Below are 20,974 nucleotides of genomic sequence, written 5' to 3'. Positions count from 1 at the left end.
ATGTGCCATATCACATTGATTGATTCTCTTATATTGAACTACCCTTGCATTTCTGGGATAAATGACACTCGGTCATGGTATATAATCCTTTTAATGTGCTGTTGAACTTGGCTTTCTAGTATTTTGTTGTGGAATTTTGAATCTCTCTTCATGAAGATTTAAGTCTGTAGTTTTCTTGTGTTATCTTTGTTCAGCTTTCATAGAATGTGTTATAAAGTATTTTCTCCTCTTCTATTTTTCTGAAGTTTGAATAGGATTGTTGTTCCTTCTCCTTTAAGTGTTTGATTGACCTCACCGGTGAAGCCGTCTGGCTTTGCAGTTTTCTTTGTTGAGAAGTTTTTGATTATTGATTCAATCTCTACTTGTAATAGATTTGTTGAGATTATCCATTTCTTCTTGAGTCAGTACTGGTAGATTGTATGTTTCTAGGAATTTGTTTATTTAATCTAGATTATCTAATTGGCTAGCCTATGAAATTTTCTCGTATAATCCTTTAAATTTCTGTTCTGCTAAAGGTTTGTTACTTTTGCTGATCTTTTCAAGGAACTGACTTTTTGTTTCATTGATTCTCTATCTTTCTCTATCTTTTTTTTTTTTTTTCTGCTCTAATCTTTGTTATTTCCTTCCTTTGCTGGCTTTCGGTTTAGTTTGCTTTTCCTTAAGGTATAAAATTAGGTTATTGATTTGTGATCTTCTTTTTTAATATAGGCATTTATAGCTATACATTTCTTCCTGAGTACTGCTTTCACAGCCCCTAATACATTTTAATGTGTTGTGCTTTTGTTTTCATTCATCTGTAAGTATTTTCTAATTTTCTTAGTAACTTCTTCCCCAGTTTTTTTTTGTTCCTGATTTTAGCCTCATTCCCTTATAGTTGGGGAAGATCCTTTGTATGATTTCAATCTTAAAATTTATTAAGGATTGTTTTACAGCCTAACAGCTGATCAATCCTAGAGAATGTTCCATGTGTACTTCAGAAAAACATGTATGTTCTGTTGTTGTTGGTTGGAGTGTTGTTTATATATCATTAGATCTAGTTGGTTTGTAGTGTTGTTCAAGTCTTCTGTTTCCTTATATGTGTGGATGTTCTTTTATTGCAAGTGAAAGTCTTCAATTATTGTGGAACTCTCTATTTCTCCCTTCAATTCTGTCAGTGCTTATTTTTTATTTTATTTTATTTTTTTGTTGAGATGGAGTCTGGCTGTCATCCAGGCTGGAGTGCAGTGGTGCAATCTAGGCTTTGCCTCCCGGGTTCATGCCGTTCTCCTGCCTCAGCCTCCCAAGCAGCTGGGACTACAGGTGCCTGCCATCAAGCCCGCCTAATTTTTCTATTTGTAGTAGAGACGGGGTTTCACTGTGTTAGCCAGGATGGTCTCGGTCTCCTGACCTTGTGATCCACCCACCTCAGCCTCCCAAAGTGCTGGGATTACAGGCGTGAGCCGCCGTGCCCGGTTACTTTTCATATATTAATATTTTGGGGGCTCTATTCTTTGGAGTATATGTATTTGTAATTATTATTTTTTTGATGAATTGACCCTTGTGTCAAAACATAGTGTCCTTGTCTCTTGTAATAAACTTTGACTCAAAACCCATTTTATCTGTTATTAGTATACCCACCTAGCTCTCTTTTGGTTACTATTTGAATGGAATGTCTTTTTTATTGTTTCATTTTCAACCTATTTGTGTCTTTGGGTTTAAAGTGAGTCTCATTTAAGTAGCAAAAAGTTAGACCGTATTTTTTTAAAATCCATTCTGCCAGTCTCTGTTTTTCAATTTGTGAGTTTAATCCATTTATATTGAAAGTGATTACTGATAAGGAAAGACTTCTGCCATTTCGCTATTTATTTTTTTTGTATTAAATCTCTTTGTTTTTTGTTTCTCAATTTCTCCACTATTGCCTTCCTTTACGTTTGAATTTCTCCACTATTCTTTTACGTTTGAATTTCTCACTATTGCCTTCTTTTTTTTTCTCATGTACCATTTTGATTCCCTTATTTTTCTCTTCTGTATGCCTAAATTTATATAATCTAGTTTGAATTGATATCAATTCATTTTTACTAGTGTACATTAACTCTGCTCCTAGTTAGCTCTGTTCCCACCCCTTTTGTTGCCCATTTACATAGATAGACTTAAAATTCTTGTTTTATGCATATGTCTTTTAATCCATTTAGGAAACAGAAAGAGGAGTTATAAACAAAACATACAGTGATACTTGCTTTTATATTTACTTGTGTAGTGACCTTTACCAGTAATCTTTAATTCTTGTATGGCTTCAGGTTACCATCTAGTGTCCTGTCGTTTCAGCCTGAAAAACTCCTTTTAACATTTCTTGTAAGGAAAATCTACTAGTAATGAATTTCCTTCACTTTTGTTTATCTGAGAATGTCTTAATTTTCCCTGCATTTGGAAGGATAGTGCAGCTAGATAGAGAATTCATCTGTCATTCCATATTGCATATGTTGGTACACTTGATGATGTCCCATAGGTCTCTTATGCTCTGTTTGTTAATCTTTTTTCTTTTTACTTTCTCCTCCTCAGACTGGGAAATTTCAATTGTCCCATCTTCAGGTTTGCTGGCTCTTCTGACTCTCAAACCTGCTGTTGAACCTCATTATGGAATTTTTCATTTCAGCTATTGTACTTTTCAGTTCCAGAATTTCGCTTTTATTCTGTTTTGAAATTTCTATCTCTTTATTGATATTCCCCATTCTTTCATACAAACCTTGCCCTAATTTCCTTTGTTCTTTATCTATTTAAAACTGTTAAAGTCTTGGTATAATAAGCCTGTTTTAGTTTTTTCATGGATGGTTTCTGTCAATTTCTTTTTTTTTCTGTGAATTTCTGTCAATTTTCTGTAAAATTTTGTCAGTTTATTTGTTTTTCTTTTCCTTTTTCTTTGTATACTTTGCAACTTTTGTTAAGAACTGGACATTTTGAATATTATAATGCAGTAATTCTGGAAGTCATATAATTCTCCTTTTCCAGAGGTTGCTGTTCTTACTTGTTGAGTGCTGTAATTATCCATTTGTTTAGTGACTTTTCCAAACTATTTTGGCAAAGACTATATTCTTTGTTGTATGTGATCACTGAGGTCTCTGTTCTGTTATGTCTGTCAGCCAGTGATTTCCTTAAATGCCTGCATCCGACAAGGATAAAAAAGTTTCTGTCTCTAATTTCTTTTGAGAGACACTGCTTGGGAAGCCCTTCAGCCCTAAGGGTTTGAAACAATAGCCAGCCTTTGCTCCAATGTCTCAGTGAATTTCCAGGCAAATCAAAACACCTCCTACAAACTGTGGAGGACGATGTTCACTTCCTGGTACAAGCAGGCCACTCAAGGAATATGAGCCACAGTCTCCATGGCTGCCTGCCATAGGGATGGGGCTGACACTTCTTGCCAGCTTAGTAGTTGATTTAGTGGAGGGACTGATTTTAGAGTGTCTTACTCCACCATCTTCTGTTACTCTGGTATTGATTCTTATTGAAGTAATAATCTCAATATAACAATGTTGTATTAACATGTACTATAAAAAGAACTTGTTTAAGAGAAGAGTGAATGCTGATACGCATATCGCTGTATTAGTATGTGTATGCATAGATTTAATTCTTATAAGTTATTTACCATTGTATCTATTCACCTCACAAATTAATATAATTGACCAAAAAGACTGAATTTTGGATGTATATGTAGTGGTGCCACTACATATCATTACATCGTAACTCGTGGCCGTGCAGAGAAAATGTTCTTTATTATATCTGTAGTTGGTTTAGTCTTTTTCCTACTACTTATTTATTTATTTATTTTTAAATTAATTTATTGTTTTTGAGACAGAGTCTTGCTCTGTCACCCAGGCTTTAATGTAATAGCTCCATCTCAGCTCAGTGCAACCTCTGCCTCCCAGGTTCAAGTGATTCTCCTGCCTTAACCTCCCGAGTAGCTGGGATTATAGGCATCCACCACCACATCCTGCTATTTTTTGTTATTTTTAGTAGAGATGGGGTTTTGTCATGTTGGCCAGGCTGGTTTCGAACTCCTGACCTGAGGTGATCCGCCCACCTTGGCCTCCCAAGGTGCTGGGGTTACAGGCATGAGCCACTGCGCCCGGCCTACTTATTTATAGAAGACCTCCTGATTAGCTGGAGTGGCGCAGGTGGCAGATATCCAATATAATTTAAAACTCGGTCCAGTGTCTTTAGGAAGTATCCAGCTCTCTCTGAGATAAAAGTGCTCACTTTCTCACTCTGCTTTTAACCCTGGGATGGATTAAGAGTGTGGGGTGAGATGTGTGACCTATGATCCCCTGGCAGTGGGACACTGACTTTTTCCAACTGTTTGATGTTCACTATTTCCTCTGGTCTCTGGAATAATACCTTTCAACCTCCTACTTGTGTTTGCCTTGCTGGCATATGCTGATGATGCTACGGCTAGTATAATTCATGGTCAGGCCTTTCTGTTTAGTCCGAACCTCATGATACTTCCCAGCTAGTTGAGTCTTTGGCACCTGCTCTCTGACTTCTCCTAGGTGTCTGCCTTGTCTCTCTACAGCTGCTGGCCTGGAACTTCATGCGCAGCCTTTGGTGCAGTATCAGTCTGTTCCGCAGCAAGCCCCACGGACACCACTAGCTCAGAAAATCTGCCTCAGAGCTTATAATTACTTGAGCATATTTGGAAAAACTCCCTTGAGACAATGGCTTGGCTTACAAGACCATGGACTGTATAATCCTCTTCATGTCAGAGACTACATATTTTTTCATTTGATCTCTTTGTAGTCCCTTCACTAATAAAACCAAATAGTTCCCCAGTCAGATGAATGCTTCCAGCCGTCAAGGGCAAAGGTCAGATGCTTGGAAAGGCAAAACAACAAGAATGAAAATAATAATTTCCAAACACTATCATGATTACACACGTGTGGCATGATATTTAAAGAGTTATATGTAATTCTAAATTTGTAGAAGCCTCAAGTTTAAGGAATATAGAATCTTTAGACAGGTATATATGGTGTTCATTTATATGTATTTATGGTTAAGATACATATGTATGTTAAGATATTCTCTCTCTCTCTTATTTTTTTTAAGATGGAGTTTCTCTCTGTCACCCAGGCTGGAGTCCAGTGGTGTGATCTTGACTCACTGCAACCTCCACCTCCCAGGTTCAAGTGATTCTCCTGCCTCAGCCTCCCGAGTAGCTGGGATTACAGGCACACACCACTACTACCAGCTAATTTTTTTATTTTCAGTAGAGACAAGGTTTCACCATGTTGGCCAGGCTGGTCTCGAACTCCTGACCTCAAGTGATCCTCCTGCCTCGGCCTCTCAAAGTGCTGGGACAGGCGTGAGCCACCGCGCCTGGCGTCTCTCTATATATAATGTTAAGAGGTTTATTTTCTATGTATCAGCATTTTCCCATGGCTAAGAATAATGTGATTTCATGCACATATTTTCTTCTGTTGTAGGACAGTTCGTGTTTGGTTAAAGAGAGACAGTGGACAGTATTGGCCAAGCATATACCATGCAATGCCTTGTAAGTATCCAAATCTCTGTCTTGAAAAACCAGACATATATCCTAACTCTCCTTCCTTCCCAGATTGCCTTCTCTGTGTTTTCTTCTTAAGTGGAGAAGACTGAGGTTGGGATTCTCATTATAATGAAAAGTACCATATTAAATCATTTTAGATTTTCTAAGGCTTTCACTATGTAAAGTAAGAAAATTGTTCTGAAATTGACTCTATATTCATAGCTTCTGAATAAGATTAATGGAAGAAGGACTACAGCACATAGGCTTTCTGATTACAGCAGTCTCCCTCTCTTTTCCAACTTTTTGTTCAGCTATTTTATGAACTATGTCCTTAGGCAATTCAGAATTTTGTCCAGTGATTACATTTGTGAAGTAAATTTGTCCTCGCCTTATTGTTATATCATTTATTCAAATTCAAGACATTCAGCATTGATCATTCAGTTCTCAAAAGGATTTGCTTAGGATTGAAACATTCTAATTAGGAGTTGATTTCATTTCCCCAAGATCGTATCTGAGAATTATGTCCTTGCACTGATAAATAATGAATCTTCCAAGTACACTTTTAAAAGAAAAGATATGTGTGATTCTTAGATTATTCCACTGGCAGAAGTTCCCCCACAGCTGAAGGAGAGCTGGCCCCCCAAAATAGGAATTTTCTTTTCAATCTAGTCTTTTGTCTTTAAAATTAATGAAGTTTGGGTATCCTATCCCATGTTTATTTTAGTGTAAAATAATTATTTAAATTTAATATTACTTGTATTAAACATTTCCCTTACTTCCCTCCCTTCAAACCTTAATTAAAATTGACATTGTAGAAAAATCCCCCAGGTTTGTTGTTTGAACTCCTATACCTTCTGGCTTGCTGCAGTGTACACCTCATCTCTTGATATAAGTATCCCAGTTTCAGAAGCACATGCTGAAGTAAATTCATGCTAAATTGTAGATTTGCTTAAAATTCTGCTTCTGGCAAAAGGATACTGTAATAACTCAAACAACAATTTTGCTTGTTATAAACAAATGACTATTAATGATATAATAATTTTAAATGATTTTCAAATTATCTTTGAGGCTTTGCATGTCTTTAGAATTTTGTAGTAAATAGATGATAACAACCAAGCTGAACAAAGTATTTAACCCTTTCGTGGGAAGAAAAAACTTCTTGTAATTCTGAATACTATATCCTTCCTTTACCTGTTTTGCTTCTAGAAGATATTGTTGTACATTACGGGATCAAGCTGAACTTTCTTTTTAAGTCATGGCAGTGATGAGGGTTTAGATAAATGGAAAAGTAGAGAATTCTGTAGGATTTTTTTCTTGTTTTCTGTTTGTTTGTTTGTTTGTTTTTGAGATGCAGTCTCCCTCTGTTGCCTAGGCTGGAGTGCAGTAGTGAGATCTTGGCTCACTGCAAACTCCGCCTCCCGGTTCAAATGATTCTCCTCCCTCAGCCTCCCAGGTAGCTAAGACTACTGGCACATGCCACCACACCCAGCTATTTTTTGTATTTTTAGTAGAGATGGGGTTTCACCATGTTGGCCAGGCTGGTCTCGAACTCCTAACCTCAGGTAATCTACCCGCCTCGGCCTCCCAAAGTGCTGGGATTACAGGCGTGAGCCACCGCTCCTAGGCTTTTTCCCTCTTTTATAAATGATATAACCAGTCTTTTTTCTAGTCTTGCTTCTTCATCAAACCTGCCACAGTATCTAACTGTAAGAGATAAGGGAGGGCTGTAATCCAGCAAGTTGAAGTTGGCCTCAGAGATCAATAGCTCGCATGACTCTGCAAGTAGGAAAGGCTGACCTGGGCACAATGATGGGGATTTGGGGATGGCAAGCAAGGAATCTTCTTGAGATAAGCATTAATAGGAGCTTCATGAAGGCACAGGATCCTAAGCAATTGCTAACTCATTCTCTTCCCCCATACAAATATATACACATTTTGGTGTCGTCCTGTAATGCTCTCTTTATTTGGATATCAGTGAGATACAGAGAAGCTTTTAGTTGCGTTTTCATCATTTATTAAGCTATATGCAAGAATGACTAAAGTTCACTATAGCTCTTACACCTGGCATAGGTGCTCAGTAAATACTTATTGAAGGATTTGGTCTGATAATAAAGATGTGTTTCCCTGAGAGGATTATCATCCAGTTTCCTTATAACTGAACATGAACTTTGAGAAAGAGGACCTTGTGATTATTTGTATACTTTGCCTTTGGCATTCTACTAAATGAGTTAAGAAGGGATTACTTTGCTATTCAAAGTATGGTCTGTGGGCCAGTAGCATCAGCATCACCTGAGAACTTATTAGAAATGCAGTCTTGGGTTCTATCCCAGAGCTACTCAATCAAAATCTGCATTTAACAAAATCCCTAGATAGGCTGGGCGGGTTAGATCATGTCCGTAATCCCAGTATTTTGGGAGGCCAAGGCAGGAGGATTTTTTGAGGCCAGGAGTTCAAGACCAGCCTGGACAATATAGCAAGATGCCACCTCTCTCTCTCCCTGTCTCCAAAAAAAAAACCAAACAAACCCAAACCCTAGATAATTTGAATATACTTTAAGGTTTGAAAACATTGTCTTGTGACATTATAGCAAACATGTTGATGATCTATGTACATGTTTATATGAACACATGTAAAGCCACACATATATAGTGTTGATTGGTAAATATATGGATGTAAGCATACATGCTAGTCAATCAAATATTTACTGTGCATCTACTGTATACAGGCCACAAATCTAGATGCCAGGGATTTGCAGACAAACAAGATGTATATGGTCAAGATGATTTCAGTAATCTTTTGAATGGATTGAAAAGATTACTGCCGTGTAGAGGTGAAAAAGAAACTTATCTTCATCACAATTGGTTAGAAATTGGCTTTGGTGTTTCTAGGAATCTTATGCATTCAGATGACATAGTAATTGACCTGGGCAAAAATTTAAGATTTGTTTAACTTGAGAGAGGCAGAATCTTATTGCATAAGGAAATAAGCTACATTTCAATCAGTTAGAGAACATGAAATAGATTTGAGTTTCCAAGGAATTGTTTTGTAGTCCTTCCTATTGAAAGCTGTTTTGTTAAGAGGTTACTCAGTATTATTTGTAAATAATGGTTATGTGATACTGGTTTCAGAATAGGTGAAAATGCACAATATATTCAGAGGCTATAAAATAAATATCACAAAGCAAATATTACCGTATTTTGTGTTTATTCTACTACATAATAAGTAGCATTCCAAGTATACAAGAATTTATTCTTGTGCATGTATTAAAATGACTTGTTAATTTTGTCCATTAAAATACCTTTTTTTTTTTTTCCTGAGACGGAGTCTCTCTCTCTGTCGCCAGGCTGGAGTGCAGTGGTGCATTCCTGGCTCACTGCAACCTCTGACACCCTGGTTCAAGTGATTCTCCTGCCTCAGTCTCCCGAGTAGCTAGGATTACAGGCATATGCCACCACGTCCAGCTAATTTTTGTATTTTTAGTAGAGCCGGAGTTTCACCATGTTGGCCAGGATGGTCTTGATCTCCTGACCTCGTGATCCGCCCGCCTCAGCCTCCCAAAGTGCTGGGATTACAGGCATGAGCCACCGTGCCCGGCCTAAAATACCTTTTAAATACAGTGTCGTGATCCAGGTAAGAGAGTAAATGCATTATAGCTTTGAGAAGAATTTGAAGTTTAATGAAAGGAAGGAAGTGGGAAGGCATTGCATGAGAAAGAATAAATAGTGAAGGCCAAGTTTGATGACAGGAAACCAACTTGAAAGGCAGTGTGATGAGGCTGAGTGATCTTGGGGGAGTTGCAGACAAGAGAAAGAAGAGCAGACGCATCGTGGTCAAAAACACAAGCACTGCTATGGGGATGTGGGATGTCTTCCTATCCAGTCTTTTCTGAGAAGCTCCTCCTCTGTAGAAGGGAGCCAGGAAAAACCAAGCTTGCCTGGTTAAGGCTATTTGTCCCTGGGCCAATCTGATTTTCCCAGGAATTTAGAATTTGGAGGCAGAAATGCTAGTCTCAGCCTGGGCAGGGCCTTTTTACTGGGAACATACAAACCTAAGAGCTGTGAGGTGTTTGTGTGCATGGAGAAAGAGGAAAAAAGCTGATCTGCAGGGAAGGAAGAACATCTGGCTCCTGATGAAGAGAAAGCCCAAGCAAGTGATGCACAAGATTTTCCTCCTCCTACTAATCCCCTGAGAATCCTGTCTCTGTTCTGCCTATTTGAGCTCAAAAGATACCCCTCTCTCTTATTGGATATGCCCATTTGTTCCTAAATTCACCTGAGCAGATTTCTATTACTTGTAACTGCAAGTATTTGACTAAGCCCGGGCCTCATTGTACACCTCCTAATTCCTACTCTTTCAGTTTTTCCTGGATCTCTGTGATCTTTAATGAGAAAGGACTGAGTCATGGCCCTGTTGGTGACATAGTAGAGTTAAGCTTAACATAGCCTGGGAAAGGTGAGGGCATGTAAAGAAGGAAAGCAGAAAGTAGTATTTGATCTTGTTTATTTTTTTTGGATAGTTCATTCAACAAATGTTAAGTGTTTCTTCCACATCCAACATTGTACGATGTACTAAGGATGTAGTAGTTAAATATGGCAGAGGGTTCCTGTCTTTGTGGTGTTTACAGTCTGGTGGGGAAGGCAGACATTAAATGAATACCAACCATCATGTGTGGTGAGCGTTGTAATGTGGGAAGCAGGCGTAATGGGGACACGGTCACAAAGTCTGCCTATGGAAAGTTCATTTTAAACCCTACTCTCTATAGAGAATGTGGGGATGACTGCTGACTTGTTTCGTAGTTTGCTATAAGCTAGCTGATTTTTATGGATGAATGAGACATCAGAGCTTTTCCTTATCAAATATTCTTTCAAAAAAGAATACGTGTATCTTATGTAGTAGCTGCACATTGCCTGTGACAGTATCAACTTACAGCACACCCATCTGGGACCCTGCATGAGCTTGTAAACCAGGCCCTCAGGGTAAGAGTGGAAGTTTCAGTTACAGCCATAAATGTGATTATTTGTTCCAGGCTTCTAATAGATATAATTACAACCACCATAGTTGGATCACACTGTAGAGAAAAATCATGTAAAAAGCACAAGCATTTCTATTTCTGTGGTTGATTTATTTCATATTTGCTTTACCAACTAGGTTTGCCATTCATGGGGTCAGACCTTTGTCCTTTGAGAGGTGACGGAGGAACCTCTTGCAGGAGGTGGTGGAAAGAGCTGGAGATTTTTCTTACTCTATCAGATAATTGGATGTCATGCCTGGTATTTATTGCCAACTTCTCCCTGGGTATGGAGAATAGATCGATCAACTTGGCTGCCAGAGATGTTGTGAATAGGAGGCTTGAGAGGACTGGAGCCTCAGGCCGGGTGTGTTGGAGAATTGGAAACCCTCTATGGGTTCTGTTCCTGCCAGGGCAGGCAAATGGAATTTACTTTGGCTCCTAAGTGTTTATAAATTTTTCCACAAAGCCAAACAAGACTTTTTTTTTTTTTTTCATTTTTTCAAAGGTAGTTACAAATAAAGAGGCACACCTGATGTAGCAATAAAATGACCTGCCTTGTGACCTTCCCAGTTCTCTGCCTTGGCCTGGTGGGATGGCATTTGCCCAGTCTGACGTGTGGTTGGGCCGCTCAGTTTTCACACAAGTATGGATGCCTACCATCTGTTCAGTTAATGTTTAAAGTATAGGAACTCAAGGCCTCTCTGAAACATGTGATTTTGAACTGCTTGCTTCCCAGTTTTTATCAAAAGCCTGTTTGAGAGAAAGGCTATTTGTAGTGAACAGCATGAACGATAGTTAGTCTGATTATTCCTCTAAATTTGGAGTTTTCCCACTTTGTGTCAGTCCTCTGCAGAAATGCCTTCATTCATTGTGCCCTCAGCTTACACTGATGTGTACATTATATGAAGTGCTTTATGCCTGTTTTTGAAGTAATCATCTACCATAATGTGCAGTGCCCCTTTTATGAAGGAGCAAAAAGGTGGAATATTTTTCAGAATGAGGGCCAGGAACTCTTTGCTGTCTCAAAGGCAGAACTTCCCAGCCTATGTGACACAGCCTACTGGTGTGGTCTAAATGGATTACATTAGAACATGAGAACTGATCCCCTTAGCTGAGCAGGGGAGTGGAGAAGAGGATGGAGGGAGGGCTAATCTCTTCTGTTTATTCCAGTGGCTTTACAAATATAATTTTCTGTGTGTATTATGAGGCAGAAAAGATTGGGAGCAATAGCCCTAGGACCTGGTACTTCGTCATTATCGATAATGTGAAACATGAAACCAAACTGAATCTCCTAACAGATCTTTATTTTAATTTTTTTTTCTGTTTACACACACACACACACACACACACACACACTTTTAGTCATAACTTCTTTTTGCTTATTTCTGTTGTTTGGTTTTATTGGTTTTATTGTATCTGCTTTTTAAGCCATTTTAAATGGTAGGGAATACATTGAGAATAATAAATAATCTTAGTTAAGAGTTCTATGGAAAGGATATTTGAATATAGTCTATTATTTACGTTAAATTCAACCTCCAAAAATGTATTGTTTCAATTGCAGTATTCAAAATGGCTTGTAGGTTAGATCCTATGCCTGGGTGGGAAACTGGAATTTGATTTTCATTTTTGCTACAATTTGCTGAATCACTTTGGGCAAGTCCTTCACATTTTCTCTGCTTTGAAGCCTAACAAATAAACTGTTATCTTTGTTCTCAAATTTGCAAAGATATTTTGGTTATTAGATATACCAAATAACTATTTGTAAAATGCCTTCAGGTTCTTGATGTTTAACAATATTACTGCCATTGTTGATATTAACCCAGAGTTATTAGGAAAAATTGGCTACTTTGTGGGGTTGTAGCTGGATTGGTTTATTTTTCTCATTTATTGGGACCATCATCTTAAGGTAACAGATAAGTTAAAATTGGGGATTTGGAAAATTAAGTTGATTAATGTGTGTATATGCTTTTATCTGGAATGGAAATGAGTTATTTTGTAAGTGAGTTGAAAGTGTTAGTTTTCCCATTGGTGAGGAGGACTTTCGGTAACTTTAGACTGTGGAGGTGGGGTGTGTGCTTATTCCACCGCCTCTGCTGGGTGTTTTGGAGTGGGGGAAAGTTCATGTGGGTATATTAGTGGTATTATAGAAAGGTATTTAGAATTATGAACTTGGCAGTTCTGCTTTTGTGAGGTGGTGATTGTTTTCCTGACTTTTAAACATCTTTAACTCAGTTGAGAGAATTTCTTGGCAGATTGGGAGAATATGTATATACTTGGGATATGCTCATTCTGTTGTTTTAATTTATACCTTGTTTCAAAAAAACCTCTGGGTTCCTGGTTGTGAAATGTATTGATCCATTTATTGCTTTCTTCTTGGTATAGGTTTTATTATGGAACCATGTGTAATTTGTTGTTTTTACTATTCGTATTCTTATAAACCATAATGTAATGTGATCTTTTAAATCTGTATTTACTAAGAAAAAGGTAGCTGAGGAACTTCTCATTTTTAATGGAAATGAAGGAAAACATAGATTATCCAAACTAAACATGCTAGATATTATTTAATCTGATTAAGTACAGCATTTATTTAGCATACTCTTCTTTGATTTTCATCTGAGGGGGCATTTTAAAATTTAGTGTAGTCAGATAACTTTACTGTAACTTAAAACTTGTCTGGGAGTGACCACTTCTAATTCACTTCGCTGATATTACTGAGCCTAGATAAAAAGAGAACTAAATAGTTAATGTTAGTAGAGTAAATAAAATGTTGGATTTAAATGTAAAATGGTTTTTAGTGCTAGAAAATTGAAGTCCTAAGTATAGGTATGCTTAATAAAATAAAACATGTGTTGAGTACTGCAAATCTAATAATTATTATTCTGTTATAAACAGGGCTGAATGAAATAGTGTCCATGAATTAAATTTTTGCTTTGTCAGGGTGTATTGCTCATTGGAAGCTCTATTGAAGACCCTCTTCTTGTGGAATTCTGACATTCAACTTCACCAGGATACTGTTAGCACCTGAAGTTTTATTTGCAGAAGTCACCATTGTTTATTTAGTTTTAAAGTTTGAACCAGAACCTCTCATGAGGAAGATTAGTGTCTCCTGCCAAATAATGCCCTTAGCATTGTAAAGCAGTGTGCTTGAAATCCACAGCTTAACCTTCAATGAAACTTGTGTTTATCTGAGCAAAGTTCAACTGGTCAGCAAAGGACAGAAAATACATTAGTCATAAAATGAAAGAATTATTGGTGTAAGTAACAGAAATTAGAAAACTTTCCTCCCAAATTGAAGTATTTTGGGATTTCCTCCTCTTAAGTACATGTTTTTTGAATAAACAAGGACAATTTAAAAAATACCAATTTTGAGATAGAAGTATTAGAAATGCAAATAGTCACTTTCTCTCTAATCCATTTAATTATTGACTGCTGAGATTTTATGCTGATCTCTTGGGTCGCCTTTGTCTAGGGCTGTGTCTTCTGTGGTTTCCTCCCTTCAAATTATATGGCCATTAATTTAATTGCCCATACTGGAGCATCTCTTTATTTTCATTTTCATTTTTTTTTTTTTTTTAAAAAGACATTTATTCAGTGTCACGATCAGACTATTACATTGAGCAATCAACAGCATGGGTGCAAAAAAAAAATCTACATTAAAACTCTTTGTTGGAATGCTTTACACTTTCCACAGAACAGAAACTAAAATAACTTGTTATACAATTAGTCACAAATACAGTCCTCGAGTTTTTTGCCCATACACATGAGTATTTGTCTAAAACATGTCTTCTTTGTAGCAGCTAGGCCCTGCCACCACTGTGCTTGGCTGAGTTCACAAATCTGTTGTAACCTGTAGCTTCCCTGTCACTTCTCTGGCTCTCCTCTCCTGCTAAGCTTTGTTTCCTAATTAAAATCTTCTGCCACTGCCATAGCTACTGCTGCTGCTGGAACCGCCATAGCCACCTTGGTTTCATGGTTTTGCAAAGTATTGGCCTCCACCGCCACAGGGGCCAGAGCTTCTGCCTCCAAAATGTCCTCCCTTCATGGGTCCAAAATTTGAAGACTGATTGTTGTAATTGCCAAAATCATTGTAGCTTCCACCACCTCCAAAATTGCTTCCATCATTACCAAATCCATTATAGCCATCCCCGCTGCCACCATATCCACCACCACTATGGCTGCCACCAAAGCCACCACGACCACAGAAGTTTCCTCCACGACCGAAGTTGTCATTCCCACCAAAACCACCTCCACGACCACCACCAAAGTTTCCAGAACCACTTCGACCTCCTTGGCTGGATGAAGCACTAGCCATCTCTTGCTTTGACAGGGCTTTCCTAACTTCACAGTTGTGGCCATTCACAGTATGGTATTTCTAAATGACAGTCTTATCCACGGAGTCATGGTCGTCAAAGGTTACAAAAGCAAAGCCCCTTTTCTTGCCACTGCCTCGGTCAGTCATGATTTCAGTCACTTCAGTTTTCCCATACTGTTCAAAATTATCTCTTAGGTGATGTTCTTCAGTGTCTTCTTTAATGCCACCAACAAATATCTTTTTCACAGTTAAGCGGGCACCTGGTCTTTGAGAATCTTCTCTTGAGACAGCTCTCTTTGGTTCCACAACTCTTCCGTCCACCTTGTGTGGCCTTGCATTCATGGCTGCATCCACCTCCTCCACAGTGGCATATGTGACAAACCCAAAGCCCCTGGAACGCTTGGTGTTTGGATCTGTCATTACCACACAGTCCGTGAGCATTCCCCATTGCTCAAAGTGGCTCCTCAGGCTTTCATCGGTTGTTTCAAAGCTCAACCCTCCAATGAAGAGCTTCCTCAGCTGTTCGGGCTCTTTAGGAGACTCTGACTTAGACATGACGGCAGGGAGAAGAGAGGCTTTAACGATGCTTCTTTGGAGGCGTCCACGGGCAGAAAGGAGCAAGCTGACGAACGTATCTCTATGTTTTCGTTTTCACTGAATTTTAAGCTGAATATTTGTCTTAAGTTACAAAGACTTCATTTTACCAAACACACAGTGTTATGAAAGTGTTTACTTTTATTTTATTTCTTTTTCTTTCTTTATTATTTTACCAAATACCCAGAATTCAAGGAAAGAAAGTATCTAATTTTAAAGGTGAGACACTGACAGGCCAGTCAGAACCAAAGTCTTGATACTAATATAAGAGAATAAGAGGTTACATTACTCATAGACCTGCACAGTTTCTTCTTTATCTTATTTGTGCATTTCATTGCTTCCTAAAACTTTTCCATTATATTTCTTTTGACTGTCATTAGTCTGAAACAGAAAAGGTAGATGGGAAATCTTATTCAGCTAACATGGAAAATGAGTCCTGTACTGTTTACCAAAAAACCGTAATCATTTTTCCCCTAGATTTTAATTAAAATGTTGGGGAAAATATAGACTAGAATATAATGTCAACAAAACCAGTGGCAAAGCCTTGAATTTCAGTTATTGGGTTAGTAAAGAAGTCTCAGGCCACCCACATATACCATGATATATGTGATAAGTCTTGGCAAATGGCATCTCCCTACACATTTCATTCTGTATGGTTATTCTCATGGGGAAACAGTTAAAAGTGGGGGTGATAAATATATCTTCACAATCTCTATCATGCTGTATTTATTTCATCTAGAGTTCAGGAATGCAGTTTTGATAGAGGAAGTCAGTAGAGGGCAGCTGTATTATAATTTTATGGTTCTGGTCAGGCACTTCATTCACCCTTTGGAGAAAGTAATTTTAAGGTGGGGAGTAGACCAGTCTCCAGCCAGTTTGCCTGTAATTTGCACATTCAGATTTCATAGAGACCAATTATTACTTTATTGTCTTATGAATTATTCGTTTTATAGTGTTTAAAGCAGAGCTCTCATTTGTGAGGCATCACAAATATTTGTAGCTATATTTCACAACTTAGCTACAAAAAATATTGTACTTAAATCATATTTTGTTTGTCGCTTCCTGTTATTCTTCCTGCCAAAGGATCCTCTTTGCCATTGGGTCATAGTTACCTTTACTTTAGTGTCTCTTCCTTCCCCAGACAGTTTTGCCCCTTTGATATTTGTCTTTCATGGCTGGGAGCCCGTTTTGTATGGGCCATAGCACTAGTTTTTTTAGTTGCTTTTTTGTTAATTTCTGGTGAGTTGAAGTTAGAAGAATCTCTGTGTCAATCTGTTTACCTTTCTAATTCATAAAAGAAAAGGAAGACTTTATTGTAACAACAAATCTGGGCATCAATATTCTTTTGAATCTGCTCTCTGCTTCTTTGGACCTACTGGGGTCAATCCAAGGCCTGTTCCTGTGGGAGTGTCACAGTTGGAAAATGGTTTGAGGAGTGTTGTACGTCTCACCTGCTGCGTGCACATGTGCACACACACACACACACACACAGAGGTTTGCCTGGTGTTTTCCCAAAATGCCTCTTTGAAGTGGTGATTATGGCTTTGGATGTGCCTGGGAGCTAATGCTCTCAAACTCTGACACTCCCCTGTCTAGAACATCTTGGGTTCAGGCATATGGGTTGTAGAACAGTAAGATTTCTGCTCAGATTTCTTTTGTTTATGCTCATTTATAGAAGCAGTCTTTTATTATTATTATTTCTGTAGATTTTTGGGGAACAGGTGGTTCTTGGTTACATGAATAAGTTCTTTACTGGTGATTTCTGAGATTTTGATGCACCTATCACCCGACGAGCGTACCCTCTACCCAACCTGTAGTCTTTTATTGCTCACCCTACTCCCGCCCTTTCCTCGAGTCCCCAAAGTCCACTGTATTATTCTTATGCCTTTGCATCCTCATAGTTTAGCTCCCACTTGTGAGTGAGAACATGTGATGTTTGCTTTTCCATTCCTGAATTACTTCAGTTAGAATAATGGTCTCCAATTCCATCTAGGTTGCTATGAATGGCATTATTTTGTTACTTTTTATGACTGAGTAATATTCCATGGTTCATCATAATTTCTTTATCCACTTGTTGATTGGTGGGCATTTGGTCTGGTTCCATGTTTTTGCAGTTGTGAATTGTGCTGCTATAAACATGCGTGTGTGAGTATCTTTTTCGTATAATGACTTCTTTTTGTCTGGGTAGATATCTAGTAGTGGGATCTCTGGATCAAATGGTAGTTCTACTTCTAGTTCTTTAAGGAATCTCCACACTGTGTTCCATAGTGGTTGCACTAGTTTACATTTCCACCAGCAGCGCAGAGGTGTTCCCTTTTCACCCCATCCATGCCAACATCTCTTATATTTTGAATTTTGATTATGGCCATTATTGCAGGAATAAGGTGGTACTGCATTACAGTTTTGATTTGCATTTCCTTAATCATTAGTGATGTTGAGCATTTTTTCATGTTTTTTGTCCATTTTTATATCTTTTGAGAATTGTCTATTCATGTCCTTAGCCCACTTTTTGATGGAATTGTTTTTTTTCTTCCTAATTTGTTTGAGTTCCTTGTAGATTCTGGATATTAGTCCTTTGTTGAATGTATAAATTGCTAAAAAATTTTTTCCCACTCTTTGGGTTGTCTGTTTACTCTGCTGATTGTTTCTTTTGCTAGGCAGAAGATTTTTTAGTTTAATTAAGTCTTATCTATTTATCTTTGTTTTTATTGGATTTGCTTTTTTTTTTTTTTTTTTTTGAGACAAGGTCTTGCTCTGTTGCCCAGGCTGGAGTGCAGTGGTGCCATCTCGGCTCACTGCAACTTCTGCCTCCTGGGTTCAAGCGATTCTCGTGCTGCAGCCTCCCGAGTAGCTAGAACTACAGGTGTGCACCACCACACCCACCTAATTTTTGTATTTTCAGTAGAGATGGGGTTTCGCCATGTTAGCCAGGCTGGTCTCAATCTCCTGACCTCAAGTGATCCGTCCATCTCAGCCTCCCAAAGTGCTGCGATTACAGGCGTGAGCCTCTGCAGCCAGCCTGCATTTGCTTTTGGGTTCTTGGTCATGAAGTCTTTGCCTAAGCCAATGCCTAGACAGGTTTTCCAGTGTTATCTTCTAGAATTTTTATGGTTTCAGGTCTTAGATTGAAGGCTTTGGTTCGTCTTGAGTTGATTTTTGTGTAAGGTGAGAGATGGGGGTCCAGTTTCATTCTTCTACATGTTGCATGCCAACTATCCCAGCACCATTTGTTGAATAGGGTGTCCTTTCCCATTTTATGTTTTTGTTTGCTTTGTCAAAGATCAGTTGGCTGTGAGGATTTGGGTTTATTTCTGGGTTCTCTTTTCTGTTCTATTCATCTGTGTGCCTGTTTTTATACCAGTGCCATGCTGTTTGGGTGACTATGGCCTTATATATAGTTTGAAGTCAGGTAATGTGATTCCTCCAGATTTGTTCTTTTTGCTTAGTCTTGCTTTGGCTATGTGGGCTCTTTTTTGGTTCCACATATGTTTTAGGATTGTTTTTTCTAGTTCTGTGAAGAATGATGGTGCTATTTTGATGGGAATTGCATTGAATTTGTAGATTGCTTTTGGCAATATGGTCATTTTCACAATATTGGTTTTACCCATCCATGAGCATGGGATGTGTTTCCATTTGTTTGTGTCACCTGTGATTTCTTTCAGCAGTGTTTGTAGTTTTCTTTGTAGAGGTCTTTCACCTCCTAGGTTAGGAATCCCAAGTATTTTATTGTATTTTTCTACAGCTACTGTAAAAGGAGTTGAGTTCTTGATTTGATTCTCAGCTTGGTCACTGTTGGTGTATAGCAGAATTACTGATTTGTGTGCATTAACTTTGTATTCTGAAACTTTGCTGAATTCATTTATTATAGGAACAGTTCTTTGCTTTGAAATATGGTGGTGTTTCTTACTATGCATAAAATGATTTGAACCAATAGGGTGAAATTGTCTTACCGTTCCTATATACCATTGGTTTCACAATCTATAAATTCTTTTAATTCCTTGATGGCAGCAATAATACCTTATATATCATTGTAGGACTTGCCTTGAACATAGTAAAGATTATAAATTTTTCTCGAAAGAATAACAAGAAACATAGGAAATTGGGGAAAAAACAAGGAATAAGGGAATGGCAATGAAGATTTAAGAGTAGCCTGTGCAGTGTTGTAAAGAAGTATTTTAAATCACATTCAAAGTTCAGTGGGTTTTCTAATTATAGCATAACTGGATATGGACTTTGGAGGAAATCACACAGGAAATACTTTTGGATGGTCAAGTGGGCAGCTAAATGATAAGGTTATTCCTGGCTAGTCACTAGCCCCTTGGGGTTGCAGTTGAGTTTTGCTTCATATGATCATACTTACATCTTCATAAATTGTGAGATATTTAAAATTCATTTTAACAGGAATGGCAAAATAAGAGTAAAGACAGTGTTATAGAAATAATCTTGTCATTTGAACACAAGAATAGTCTTTCCATGTATCCTGTACTTATGTGTGTATGTACTTTACACAGTTGTAATCCCAGTGTATTTTTTCTTTAGATTTTTTTTCAGCTAACATGTTAATTTTCCATGAGATGATTTGATTTTAATTCTGCACACATGTTATGGGATTATGAGGCCCGGCATCTTAGTGTTGTATAGAAATTGTGCCAACATAGTTTACAAATCAAGGGCAATAAAACTGACTTTCTTAGGGCAGTGCATTAAATATCATTTGAATGCTGTTTTCAGCAGTGTGCTCTTGGGAATCTGGTTTTATTTTGTAGCTAAGTAGAAAGAGGATAGTCTGTTGTACTGGTGGAAGTTTTAGGGGGAAGTTCTTTTTAGTATGTTTTTATTTTCTGAATATATCATAGAAAATTAGAAAAAAGTAAATATGCAGTTTAGAAGATCTTTTTGTTGTTTTATTCAGGGTCGTTTTATAGGGAATGAAAAATATGTTACTAAGTGATATGTTTATGAAGTGACTGTCAGGAGAACTTGAAGTTCTTTTATCGTTTAAAAATAATCTAAGTAGGTTGTTTGAAAATGGGACTGTATGTTTGAATGATGTCTTTGAACCTTCTCCAACTGTTTCCTGTGTGACCTTGGGTAAAACATCTAATCATAACTGTGAAAAGTAGGAATAAAAAATACCTCATGCTGATTGTGATTATGATAATAGGTAGTTCATGATCTACATGGCTTCTGTGAATATGAAGGGAGACATATAAAAACTGTGCTGGGCTCTTCAGAACTACTATTAAATATTTCAGTATTGGGTGAATTGTCAAAAGACCCCCTATTTAGTGGGAGCAGTTAGGAGCAAGCATAGGTAGAGAAGGCAGGGGCCTGGGAGCCGACTGTTTGGTAAGCACTTGTTGACCATACGTGGCTTCCAAGCATACTTAATTTACTTAGGCTCAGGTGTACTCAGGCAGTCAGTCCTGCGGAACAGGGAGACCCAGTCCAGGCCTGGGTTTACTGACTCACCTGGTTTCTTTCCTACAGTGCCTAGCCCTATGATGAGTTGGTTCTTTTTTAGATTGAGACAAATCCTTCTTAG

At 37.9% G+C, this 20,974-nt stretch overlaps 2 protein-coding genes across 2 annotated transcripts in view; one reads left to right on the top strand and one right to left on the bottom strand.

Annotated features, from left to right (window-relative positions):
* The window catches only part of WDFY2 (WD repeat and FYVE domain containing 2), a 179,046-nt gene that overhangs the window by 68,040 nt on the left and 90,032 nt on the right, over positions 1 to 20,974 (top strand). The window contains exon 2 of the mRNA XM_011988757.1: positions 5,451 to 5,518. Coding sequence (XP_011844147.1) covers positions 5,451 to 5,518 — 68 coding nt within the window. The remainder of the gene's footprint in view (positions 1 to 5,450; positions 5,519 to 20,974) is intronic.
* On the bottom strand, positions 14,098 to 15,449 carry HNRNPA1L2 (heterogeneous nuclear ribonucleoprotein A1-like 2). The gene is given in 1 exon segment (XM_011988756.1): positions 14,098 to 15,449. A coding segment is annotated over 1 exon segment (963 nt). The 5' UTR covers positions 15,391 to 15,449; the 3' UTR covers positions 14,098 to 14,427.

This window comes from Mandrillus leucophaeus, unplaced genomic scaffold (assembly GCF_000951045.1).
Source record: "Mandrillus leucophaeus isolate KB7577 unplaced genomic scaffold, Mleu.le_1.0 Scaffold338, whole genome shotgun sequence".
Classification (NCBI taxonomy): domain Eukaryota; kingdom Metazoa; phylum Chordata; class Mammalia; order Primates; family Cercopithecidae; genus Mandrillus; species Mandrillus leucophaeus.
This window is presented reverse-complemented; position numbering and strand designations above follow the sequence as displayed.